The 13,755-nt window shown below is 44.5% G+C and overlaps 1 protein-coding gene across 1 annotated transcript in view; it reads right to left on the minus strand.

Moving 5' to 3' along the window:
• Positions 1-13,755, minus strand: part of SLC30A4 (solute carrier family 30 member 4) — a 43,311-nt gene that overhangs the window by 9,606 nt on the left and 19,950 nt on the right. The window contains exons 3-4 of the mRNA XM_038767244.1: positions 4,310-4,463; positions 1,239-1,440 (exon numbers count right to left, since the gene is read on the minus strand). Of these exons, the coding sequence (XP_038623172.1) occupies positions 1,239-1,440; positions 4,310-4,463 (356 nt within the window). The remainder of the gene's footprint in view (positions 1-1,238; positions 1,441-4,309; positions 4,464-13,755) is intronic.

Below are 13,755 nucleotides of genomic sequence, written 5' to 3' on the forward strand. Positions count from 1 at the left end.
CAGCGTGGCTCAGTGGAAAGAGCCCGGGCTTTGGAGTCAGGGGCCATGGGTTCGAATCCTGGCTCCGCCAGTTGTCAGCTGGGTGACTTTGGGCAAGTCACTTCACTTCTCTGGGCCTCAGTTCCCTCATCTGTAAAATGGGGATTAATAATGATAATGATAATAATAATAATGGCATTTATTAAGCGCTTACTGTGTGCAAAGCACTGTTCTAAGCGCTGGGGAAGATTACAAGGTGATCAGGTTGTCCCATGGGGGGCTCACAGTCTTCACCCCCATTTGACAGATGAGGGAACTGAGGCTCAGAGAATAATAATAATAATGGCATTTATTGAGCGCTTACTATGTGCTTACTTACTACTGTTCTAAGTGCTGGGGAGGTTACAAGATGATTAGGTGGTCCCATGGGGGGGCTCACAGTCTTCATCCCCATTTTCCAGATGAGGGAACTGAGGCCCAGAGAATAATAATAATGGCATTTATTAAGCACTTACTATGTGCGAAGCGCTGTTCTAAGCGCTGGGTGGTTACAAGGTGATCCGGTTGTCCCACGGGGGGCTCACAGTCTTCATCCCCATTTTCCAGATGAGGGAACTGAGGCCCAGAGAATAATAATAACGGCATTTATTAAGCACTTACTATGTGCAAAGTGCTGTTCTAAGCACTGGGTGGTTACAAGGTGATCCGGCTGTCCCACGGGGGGCTCACAGTCTTCATCCCCATTTTCCGGATGAGGGAACTGAGGCCCACAGAATAATAATAATAATGGCATTTATTAAGCGCTTACTATGTGCTTACTTACTACTGTTCTGAGCACTGGGGAGGTTACAAGATGATCAGGTGGTCCCACGGGGGGGCTCACAGTCTTCATCCCCATTTTCCGGATGAGGCCCAGGGAATCAATCAATCAATCAACCGTATTTATTGAGCGCTTACTGTGTGCAGAGCAGTGGACTAAACGCTTGGGAAGTCCAAGTTGGCAACATATAGAGACAGTCATCATCAATCGTACTTACGGAGCGCTTACTGTGTGCAGAGCACTGTACTAAGCGCTTGGGAAGTACAAATTGGCAACCTAGAGAGACGGTCCCTACCCAACAGTCTAGAAGGCGGAGCAAAACCAAACATACTAACAAAATACAATAAATAGAATAGGGAAGTGAAGCGACTTGGGCAAAGCCGCCCGGCCGGGATTCGAACCCGTGACCTCTTCCCACCGAGCCGCGCTGCTGGCGTACCTTGAAGCGGATGATGTAGGCGGCCACCAGCACCCCGATGCTCTGTACTAAGTCCCCCAGGGCGTGGACGAAGGCCGCTCTCACTGCCAGGCTGTCGTGCCCGGGGCCCTGGCCCTGCCCCGAATCTGGAGGACGACGGTGGGACGGAGGCGCGTGGGCATGAGCGTGTCGGCGGCCGGACTGGTTCAGCAGGAATCCCATTCTGGTGTTTCAAACAACAAACAAAACAACAACAAATGACTATTTTCTCGGTTACAAAGAATCCACCCATCCTATGTACTGAGTGCCCACTGCGGGTCCGGCATGGTCCTAACCTTCTCGCTGTCCCTCCATCTCCTCCGTCTCGCCGCCGGCCTCTCGCCCGAGTCCTGCCTCTGGTCTAGAATGCCCTCCCTCCATCAATCAATCAATCACACAGTAAGCGCTCAATAAATACGACTGAATGAATGAATGAATCAGCGCTTAGAACAGTGCTCAGCGCCTAGAACCGTGCTTTGCACATAGTAAGCGCTTAATAAATGCCATTAAAAAAAAATCAACCGTATTTATTCATTCAATCATATTTACTGAGCGCTTACTGTGTGCAGAGCAGTGTACTAAGCGCTTGAAAATCAATCAATCAATCGTATTTATTGGGCGCTTACTGGGTGCAGAGCACTGGACTAAGCGCTTGGGAAGTCCAAGTTGGCAACATCTAGGGACGGTCCCTACCCAACAGCGGGCTCACAGGCTAGAAGGGGGAGACAGACAACAAAACCAAACATATTAACAAAATAAAATAAATACAATAGATAAGTACAAGTAAAATAAATAAATAAATAGAGTAATAAATATGCACAAACATATATACAGGCAAATAAATAGAGTAATAAATACATACAAACATATATACAGGTGCTGTGCGGAGGGGAAGGAGGTAAGGCGGGAGGGATGGAGAGGGGGATAATAAGGGTCTAGAGAAGCAGCGTGGCTCAGTGGAAAGAGCCCGGGCTTGGGAGTCAGAGGTCATGGGTTCGAATCCCGGCTCCGCCACATGTCTGCTGTGCGACCTTGGGCAAGTCACTTCACTTCTCTGAGCCTCAGTTCCCTCATCCTGTAAAATGGGGATTAAGGCTGGGAGCCCCCCGTGGGACAACCTGATCACCTTGTATCCCCCCCAGAGCTTAGAACAGTGCTTTGCACATAGTAAGCGCTTAACAAATGCCATTATTACATTACATTACGTTATTGCTAACGCCAAATTCAGCCCCTTGACTCTTTCTGACCGGATTGCTCTTCTGACTGAAGGAGGGAGGAAAGAAGGAAAGGTGTATGAGGCCCGTGGGTGGATATGAAAATACTGGGCCTTGAGAGGAGGACGGAAGAGGAGAGAGCAGACAGCTCCCATTTCTTCTTCTCATTCCTTCATTCATTCAATCGTATTTATTGAGCGCTTTTTGTGTGCAGAGCACCGTACTAAGCGCTTGGGAAGTCCAAGTTGGCAACAGATAGAGACGGTCCCTACCCAACAGTGGGTTCACAGTCTAGATGGGGGAGACAGACAACAAAACAAAACATATTAACAAAATGAAATAAGTAGGATCAATCAATCGTATTTATTGAGCGTTTACTGTGTGCAGAGCACTGGACTAAGCGCTTGGGAAGTACAAGTTGGCAACATATAGAGACGGTCCCTACCCAACAGTGGGTTCACAGTCTTAAAGGGGGAGACAGAGAACAAAACCAAACATGCTAACAAAATAAAATAAATAGAATAGATATGTACAAGTAAAATAAATAAATAGAGTAATAAATATGTACAAACATATATATGTACAAGTAAAATTAATAAATAGAGCAATAAATATGTACAAACATATATACAAGTGCTGTGGGGAGGGGAAGGAGGGTTCTGTGCCGTCCTGACTTCCTCCCTTTATTCATCCCCCCTCCCAGCCCCACCGCACTTCCGTACATATCTGTCGTTTATTTCAACTGCCATCTGTCTCCCCAACTAGACTGTAAGCTCGTCGTGGGCAGGGAACACGTCTGTAATATTGTACTCACCCCAGTGTTTAGTACAGTGCGCCACACACAGTAAGCGCTCGATAAATATGATTAATTGAGCTTATTATTCCTGTCTTACTGCTTCTGAACTTCCGACTCCACGTAAGAATTTGGGGCCTGAAATGGGGCAGGTTTTAGATCTGAAAAATGTTGGTTTGCCAGTGCTACGTGTATTTTTTTTTTTAAATTACACACCCCAAACTCAGTAGCTGTGCCCGACTAGAACAGACCGACGGCCCATCTCTCCGTACTCCGTCCCAAGACCGTGACTAGTAAATCAGATTTAAAGCACTCGATCACCTTGCTGCCTCAAACCTTAGCCCGCTGTTGGGTGGGGACTGTCTCTATGGGTTGCCGACTTGTACTTCCCAAGCGCTTAGTACAGCGCTCTGCACACAGTAAGCGCTCAATGAAGACGATTGATTGATTGATTACTTACCTCTCTCCTTCTACAACCCAGCCCGCACACTTCACTCCTCAAGCGCTAACCGTCCCCACGTACCTCCACGTCGCCTAGCTCACCGCCGACCTCTCGCTCACGTCCTGCCTCTGGCCTGAAAATGCCCTCCCTCCCCATATTCAATCAATCAATCGCATTTATTGGGCGCTTACCGTGTGCACAGCACTGTACTTATTCAATCGTATTTATTGAGCGCTTACTAAGACGTAATAGACGACTACTCTCCCCCGCTTCAAAGCCTTACTGAAGGCCCATCTCCTCCAAGAAGCCTTCCCTGACTAAACCCTCCTTTCCTCTTCTCCCTCTCCCTTCTGCGTCGCCCTGACTCGCTCCCTTCATTCATCCCACCGCACTTACGTCCATATTTGTCATTTATTAATTTCTCCTAATGTCTGTTTCCCCCTCTAGACTGTCAGCTCGTTGTGGGCAGGGAACGTGACTATTATATTGTCCTAAGTGCTTAATACAGTTCTCTGACGCCGTAAGCACTCGATAAATATGACTGACTGACCGACCACGCTTGAGCACTGAACTGAGGGGGAAAAGGCCAGGAAACGGAACTTACATTATGTTGACTGCGACCCCAACTGCAGCCGTTATGAGCATCACATCTCCGTTAATTTCATAATTCGGGTGGAGAGTCCTTTGCACGGCTTCGAACAGGAGGAAACCCATGAGTACGTACACCAAAAGGACGCTAATGATCGCCGAAAACACTTCTGCAAAGAAGAAAAGAAGGAGCCGATTAATCGGGGGCATTCATCCATTCAACCTGCATATATGTATATACCTGTATATATGTATATATGTTTGTACATATTTATTACTCTACTTATTTATTTATTTATTTTACTTGTACCTATCTATTCTATTTATTTTATTTTGTTAGTATGTTTGGTTTTGTTCTCTGTCTCCCCCTTTTAGACTGTGAGCCCACTGTTGGGTAGGGGCCGTCTCTATATGTTGCCAATTTGTACTTCCCAAGCGCTTAGTACAGTGCTCTGCACATAGTAAGCGCTCAATAAATACGATTGATGATGATGATGATGATTCAACCGTACTTACTGAGCGCTTACTGTGTGCCGAGCACTGCACTAAGCGCTTGGGAAGTAAAAGTCGGCAACATATAGAGACCCGACAACGGGCTCACGGTCTAGAAGGGGGAGACAGGCAATGAAACATGTTTTGCTTTGTATCTGTAACAATGCACCCTGCTATTCCTTCGTTCGTATTTATTGAGTGCGTACTGTGCGCAGAGCACTGTACTGAGCGCTTGGGCGAGTACAACAAAACAGCGAACAGACACATTCTCTGTTCACAACCAGCATTTCACGTAGTATGCTCCCAGCCCGGAGGGGTTAGTTACGGTCTGAACTGTCGCTAGGGCAATAGGGTTGGGGGTGGGGAGACGGAAAATTGGGGTAACTCACCAATCAATCAATCAATCGTATTTATTGAGTGCTTACTGTGTGCAGAGCACTGTACTAAGCGCTTGGGAAGTACAAGTTGGCAACATATAGAGACAGTCCCTACCCAACAGTGGGCTCACAGTCTAAATGGGGGAGACAGAGAACAAAACCAAACATACTAACAAAATAAAATAAATAGATCTGTAGAAGTAAAATAAATAAATAAATAGAGTAATAAATATGTACAAACATATATACATATAGGCCCTAGTGGTCTTCGATCCAGAAGGAAAGGGTTTAAAGAATGGTAGCTCTGCCTTAAATTGCCTGGGAAATTTCCTCCTTTTTTTCTATTAGGGCATTTGTTAATCAATCAATCAATCAATCGTATTTATTGAGCACTTACTGTGTGCCGAGCACTGTACTAAGCGCTTGGCAAGTCCAAGTTGGCAACATATAGAGACAGTCCCTACCCAACAGTGGGCTCACAGTCTAGAAGCACTCACTATATGCCAAGCACTGTACTAGGGGATAAGATTAGAGTGTAGGAGACACACCTACAGTCCGGAGGACAAATTTAAATCTAGAGGATTATTTTACAGTCAAGAGGATGAAATTACACTGTAGAGGACACGCTTACAGTCTAGAGGACGATTTTACAGTGTAGATGACTACCTTACAGTCTAAATGACAATCTTAGAGTCTACACGACAATCTTACAGTCTCGGCTACGAGCATACGGTCCAGAGGACGAATTTACCATGTATAGGACTAGTTTACAGCCCAGAGGATTATTTTACGGTCTAGAGGACAAGTTTACAGTGTAAGGGATGCGCTTACAGTGTAGAGGGTGAGTTTACAGTGTAGAGGACGATTTTTCAGTCGAGAGGACGATTTTTCAGTCGAGAGGACGATTTTTCAGTCATGGGGACGATTTTTTCAGTCGAGAGGACAAACTTACAGTCTAGAAGACGAGCTAGCAGCCTCGAGTTTAACTACGGTCTAGTTTCCACAATATGGATTTGGTAACACATGCGAAGAGACAGTAAATGGCTCATCACCAAAAGATTAAAAAACCTGACTTCATCCAGACCCTTGTCAACCAACAGTGGGCCCAAGAAACTCCTCCCTCCCTCTTCATGATATCCCCGCTGCCCAATATTCTATATTCTTGCCATTAGAAAATCAATCAATCGTATATATTGAGCACTTACTGTGTGCAGAGCACTGTAAGTATATATACTATATATATATATATATACTATATATGTATATATACTATAGTACTATATACTATTATTAATATGTGTACTATTATAATAATTATATTATTATTATTATTTCTTAGGTTTCTACAAATACCAAAGCCAGTTCCTATTTTTCACATTACCTCCAGCATAGCCTGGTTTTCCCACTGTGAATTTTACCAAACCCCATGGTTTGCCAGAAATCTAACCCTACCTAGGGACGGGCCCTGACAATAATCCCTCCTGCCTTCCTTTCATTCATTCATTCCATCGTATTTATTGAGCGCTTACTGTGTGCAGAGCACTGTACTATTATATAATATACTATTATATAATTGTATACTATTATTATATACTGTATACTATTAGTATAGTATTAATATAGTATAGTATATAGTATATACTAGTAATTAGTATAGTATATAGTAGTATATATACTATACTATATACACTATATACTATACTAGTATATACTATTATATACTATTATTAATATATGTACTATTACAATAATTACATTATTATTATTATTTCTTAGGTTTCTACAAACACCAAAGCCAGTTCCTATTTTTCACATTACCTCCAGCATAGCCTGGTTTTCCCACTGTGAATTTTACCAAACCCCATGGTTTGCCAGAAATCTAACCCTACCTAGGGACGGGCCCTGACAATAATCCCTCCTGCCTTCCTTTCATTCATTCATTCCATCGTATTTATTGAGCGCTTACTGTGTGCAGAGCACTGTACTATTATATAATATACTATTATATAATTGTATACTATTATTATATACTGTATACTATTAGTATAGTATTAATATAGTATAGTATATAGTATATACTAGTAATTAGTATAGTATATAGTAGTATATATACTATACTATATACACTATATACTATACTAGTATATACTATTATATACTATTATTAATATATGTACTATTATAATAATTATATTATTATTATTATTTCTTAGGTTTCTACAAATACCAAAGCCAGTTCCTATTTTTCACATTACCTCCAGCATAGCCTGGTTTTCCCACTGTGAATTTTACCAAACCCCATGGTTTGGCAGAAATCTAACCCAACCTAGGGATGGGCCCTGACTGTAATCCCTCCCTGCCTTCCTTTCATTCATTCATTCATTCAGTCAATCATATTTATTGAGCGCTTCCTGTGTGCAAAGCACTGTACTAAGCGCTTGGGAAGTCCAAGTCGGCAACATCTAGAGACGGTCCCTACCCAACAGCGGGCTCACAGTCTAGAAGGGGGAGACAGAAGACAAAACGAAACATGTGGACGGGTGTCATCAGAATAAATAGATGTAACACTAGATGCACATCATTGCTGCCAACTTGTACTTCCCAAGCGCTCAGTACAGTGCTCTGCACACGGTAAGCGCTCAATAAATACGATTGATTGATTGATTGATCATTAACAAAATAAATCGAATAGTAAATATGTACAAGTAAAATAGAGTAATAAATCTGTCCAAACATCTATACAGGGGCTGCGGAAGCCCTCCTGGAGGAGGTGAGCTCTCAGTAGGGCTTCAAACACTCCCCTCGGATTTTATGCCATCGGAAAATGGGCCTCGGATTTTATGCCATCGCTATGGGGATCAATCCATCAATCGATGGGATTTATCGATTTATATCGATATATGTTGCCAACTTGCACTTCCCAAGCTCTTAGTACAGTGCTCTGCACACTGTAAGCGCTCAATAAATACGATTGATTGATTAATCAATCAATCGTATTTATGAAATACGTTTAATGAATGAAATCATTAGACAAGAGGCACAGCACGGGTTGGGGGTGGAAACGAAAAACGGGCCTCGGATTTTATGCCATCGCTATGGGGATCAATCAATCAATCGATGGGATTTATCGATTTATATCGATATATGTTGCCAACTTGTACTTCCGAAGCGCTTAGTACAGTGCTCTGCACACCGTAGGCGCTCAATAAATACAATTGATTGATTATTCAATCAATCAATCAATCGTATTTATGAAATACGTTTAATGAATGAAAACATTAGACAAGAGGCACAGCACGGGTTGGGGGTGGAAACGAAAAATGGGCCTCGGATTTTATGCCATCGCTATGGGGATCAATCAATCGATCGATGGGATTTATCGATTTATATCGATATATGGTGCCAACTTGCACTTCCCAAGCTCTTAGTACAGTGCTCTGCACACTGTAAGCGCTCAATAAATACAATTGATTGATTGATTAATCAATCGTATTTATGAAATACGTTTAATGAATGAAAACATTAGACAAGAGGCACAGCACGGGTTGGGGGTGGAAACGAAAAATGGGCCTCGGATTTTATGCCATCTCTATGGGGATCAATCAATCAAGCGATGGGATTTATCAATTTATATCGATATATGTTGCCAACTTGTACTTCCCAAGTGCTTAGTACAGTGCTCTGCACACCGTAAGTGCTCAATAAATATGATTGATTGATTGATTGATTAATCAATCAATCGTATTTATGAAATATGTTTAATGAATGAAAACATTAGACAAGAGGTCACAGCACAGGTTGGGGGTGGAAACGATAAATGGGCCTCGGATTTTATGCCGTCTCTATGGGGATCAATCAATCAATCGATGGGATTTATCGATTTATATCGATATATGTTGCCAACTTGTACTTCCCAAGCACTTGGCACAGTGCTCTGCACACCATAAGCGCTCAATAAATATGATTGATTGATTGATTAATTAATCAATCAATCGCATTTATGAAATACGTTTAATGAATGAAAACATTAGACAAGAGGCACAGCACGGGTTGGGGGTGGAAACGAAAAACGGGCCTCGGATTTTATGCCGTCTCTATGGGGATCAATCAATCGATCGGTGGGATTTATCTATTTATATCGATATATGTTGCCAACTTGTACTTCCCAAGTGCTTAGTACAGTGCTCTGCACACCGTAAGCGCTCAATAAATACGATTGATTGATTGATTGATTAATCAATCAATCAATCGTATTTATGAAATACGTTTAATGAATGAAAACATTAGACAAGAGGCACAGCGCGGGTTGGGGGTGGAAACGAAAAATGGGCCTCGGATTTTATGCCATCGCTATGGGGATCAATCAATCAATCTACGGGATTTATCGATTTATATTGATATATGTTGCCAACTTGTACTTCCCAAGCGCTTAGTACAGTGCTCTGCACACCGTAAGCGCTCAATAAATACGATGGATTGATTGATCAATCAATCAATCATATTTAGGAAATACATTTAATGAATGAAAACATTAGACAAGAGGTCACGGCACGGGTTGGGGGTGGAAACAAAAATGGGCCTCGGATTTTATGTCATCGCTATGGGGATCAATCAATCAATCGATGGGATTTGTCGATTTATACCGATATATGTTGCCAACTTGTACTTCCCAAGCGCTCTGCACACCGTAAGCGCTCAATAAATACGACTGATTGATTTATCGATCGCTTGCTCTGTGCAGAGCACCGTACTAAGCGCGCTTGGGAGAGAACCTTCCAACAGAAGTAGCAGACGTGTTCCCTGGCCATAACCAATCAATCAATTGTATTTATTGAGCGCTTACGGTGTGCAGAGCACTGTACTAAGCGCTTGGGAAGTCCAAGTTGGCAACATATAGAGACAGTCCCTACCCAACAGTGGGCTCACAGTCTAGAAGGGGGCTTACAGTCTACAGGGGGAAGATTTCCAAATTTTATTTAGACTGTGAGCCCCTCGCGGGATGGAGACTGCGTCCGACCTAATTAACCTGTACCTACCTCAGCGCTTAGAACAGTGTTTGCCACACAGTAAGCACCTAATAATAATAATAATAACGGCATTTGTTAAGCGCTTACTATGTGCCAAGCGCTGTTCTAAGCGCTGGGGAGGATACAAGGCGATCAGGTTGTCCCCCGGGGAGCTCACAGTCTTTATCCCCATTTTACAGATGAGAGAACTGAGGCCCAGAGAAGTTAAGTGACTTGCCTAAGGTCACACAACTGACAATTGGTGACATCGGGATTGGAACCCATGACCTCTCCCTCCCAAGCCCGGGCTCTTTCCATTGAGCCACGCTGCTTCTCTAACAATATCATTAAACTGCTTCTTAACAAATAAATATCACTAAAAACCCCCACCAACTAAAAATTCAAAAAACGCTATTTGCGTGCCAAAATATTTCCAGTTAGTAGCCCCACGAGAAGCAGCAGGGCACAGACACTGGGAGCCAGAAGGTCATGGGTTCTAATCCCGGCTCCATCACTTGTCTGCTGCGGGACCTTGGGCAAGTCATTTTACTTCTCTGTGCCTCAGTTCCCTCATCTGTAAAATGGGGATTGAGACTGAGCCCCCATAATAGTAGTTTTTCATATTTGTTAAGCGCTTATTAGGTGCCAAGCGCTGCGGGGGAGACAAGGTAATCAGGTTGTCCCACATGGGGCTCACAGTCTTAACCCCCATTTTCCAGATGAGGTCACTGAGGCCCAGAGAAGTGAAGCGACAGGCCCAAAGTCACGCAGCTGACAGTTGGCGGAGCCGGGATTTGAACCCATGACCTCTGACTCCAAAGTTCTTTCCACTGAGCCACGCTGCTTCTCTTGCAGGGACTGTAAATGCCATTTACAGTCACCCCGGGGCTTAGTACAGTGCCTGGCAGGGAGTGTCTCTGTTTATTGTTCTAGTGCAATAATAATAATAATAATAATAATAATTGGCATTTGTTAAGCGCTTACTATGTGCAAGGCACTGTTCTAAGCGCTGGGGAGGATACAGGGTGATCAGGTTGTCCCACGTGGGGCTCACAGTCTTAACCCCCATTTTCCAGATGAGGGAACTGAGGCCCAGAGAAGTGAAGCGACTGGCCCAAAGTCACGCAGCTGACAGTTGGCCGAGCCAGGATTTGAACCCATGACCTCTGAGTCCAAAGCTCTTTCCACTAAGCCACGCTGCTTCTCTTACAGGGACTGTAAATGCTGTTTACAGTCACCCCGGGGCTTAATACAGTGCCTGGCAGGGAGTGTCTCTGTTTATTGTTCTAGTGTAATAATAATAATAATAATAATTGGCATTTGTTAAGCGCTTACTATGTGCAAAGCACTGTTCTAAGCGCTGGGGAGGATACAGGGTGATCAGGTTGTCCCACGTGGGGCTCACAGTCTTAATCCCCATTTTCCAGATGAGGTCACTGAGGCCCAGAGAAGTGAAGCGACTGGCCCAAAGTTACGCGGCTGACCGTTGGCGGAGCCGGGATTTGAACCCATGACCTCTGACTCCAAAGCTCTTTCCACTGAGCCACGCTGCTTCTCTTACAGGGACTGTAAATGCCATTTACAGTCACTCCGGGGCTTAGTACAGTGCCTGGCAGGGAGTGTCTCTGTTTACTGTTCTAGTGTAATAATAATAATAATAATAATAATAATAATTGGCATTTGTGAAGCGCTTACTATGTGCAAAGCACTGTTCTAAGCGCTGGGGAGGATACAGGGTGATCAGGTTGTCCCACGTGGGGCTCACAGTCTTAATCCCCATTTTCCAGATGAGGTCACTGAAGCCCAGAGAAGTGAAGTGACTGGCCCAAAGTCACGCGGCTGACCGTTGGCGGAGCCAGGATTTGAACCCATGACCTCTGACTCCAAAGCTCTTTCCACTGAGCCACGCTGCTTCTCTTACAGGGACTGTAAATGCCATTACATTAGTACAGTGCTAAGCACTCAGTACAGTGCTAAGCGCTTAGTACAGTGCTCTGCACATAGTAAGCACTCAATAAATACGATTGATGATTTACAGTCACCCCGCGGCTTAGTACAGTGCCCGGCAGGGAATGTCTCTGTTTATTGTTCTAGTGTACTTTCCCAAGCTCTTAGTACGGTGCTTGGCACACAGTAAGTGCTCAGTAAATAGGAACGAATGAATCGTAAGCACTTGACAAACACCGCAGCTATTATTGTTGCTATTATTATTAATTGGATCATGGGAAAATCAAACTTTCACCGGAGCACATTGAACTTCTCGACTGTGAGGCCACTGTTGGGTAGGGACCGTCTCTCTATGTTGCCAACTTGGACTCTCCAAGCGCTCAGTAAGCGCTCAATAAACACGATTGATTGATTGATTGATTGATTGAACTTCTTTCCAGCAGACCGTCCTCCTTTCCCGGTCCGTCAACCGCATTTAGTGAGCGCTTACGGCGCGCAGAGCTCCGTACTAAGCGCCCGGGAGAGGACGCGCGAACAATACGGCAGACGCAATCCTTGCCCGCCACTCTCCTTCTCCTCCCAACTTCGGGGAGCGGCGAACGAAGCCGATGAGGAAGACCGCCGGGCCGACGGCTTCCCCGTGCTGCATCCCGGTGGGAATTTCCAGGAATGACTCGTATTTTCGAGGAAATTATTAACCCAACATGGCTTTCAATTAAAAACACAATTATGACTATCTGGGCCTCAACCGCCTGGGCCTGTTCGCATCCTCTACAATTAGGGGTTGTGAGACGGGGGAACACGGAAAGTCAGATTTGGTTTCAATAATAATAATAATAATAATGCCATTTATTAAGCGCTTACTATGGGCAAAGCACTGTTCTAAGCGCTGAGGAGGCTACAAGGTGATCGGGCTGTCCCACGGGGGGCTCACAGTCTTAATCCCCATTTTCCAGATGAGGGAACTGAGGCCCACAGAAGTGAAGTGACTTGCCCCAAATCACACAGCTGATGATTGGTGGAGTCGGGATTTGAACCCATGCCCTCTGACTCCAAAGCCCGGGCTCTTTCCACTGAGCCACGCTGCTTCTCTTAATAATAATAATGGCATTTGTTAAGGGCTCACTATGTGCAAAGCACTGTTCTAAGCGCTGGGGAGGCTACAAGGTGATCGGGCTGTCCCACGGGGGGGCACACAGTCTTAATCCCCATTTTCCAGATGAGGTCACTGAGGCCCAGAGAAGTGAAGTGACTTGCCCCAAATCACACAGCTGACGATTGGTGGAGTCGGCATTCGAACCCATGACCTCTGACTCCAAAGGCCGGGCTCTTTCCACTGAGCCACACTGCTTCTCTTAATAATAACAATAATAATAATAATGGCATTTATTAAGCGCTTACTACGTGCAAAGCTCTGTTCTAAGCGCTGGGGAGGCTACAAGGTGATTGGGCTGTCCCACGGGGGGCTCACAGTCTTAATCTCCATTTTCCAGGTGAGGGAACTGAGGCCCAGAGAAGTGAAGTGACTTGCCCCAAATCACACAGCTGACGATTGGTGGAGTCGGCATTCGAACCCATGACCTCTGACTCCAAAGACCGGGCTCTTCCCACTGAGCCACGCTGCCTCTCTATTTCAATTC

The sequence above is a fragment of the Tachyglossus aculeatus genome, chromosome 26 (genome assembly GCF_015852505.1).
Source record: "Tachyglossus aculeatus isolate mTacAcu1 chromosome 26, mTacAcu1.pri, whole genome shotgun sequence".
Classification (NCBI taxonomy): Eukaryota; Metazoa; Chordata; class Mammalia; order Monotremata; family Tachyglossidae; genus Tachyglossus; species Tachyglossus aculeatus.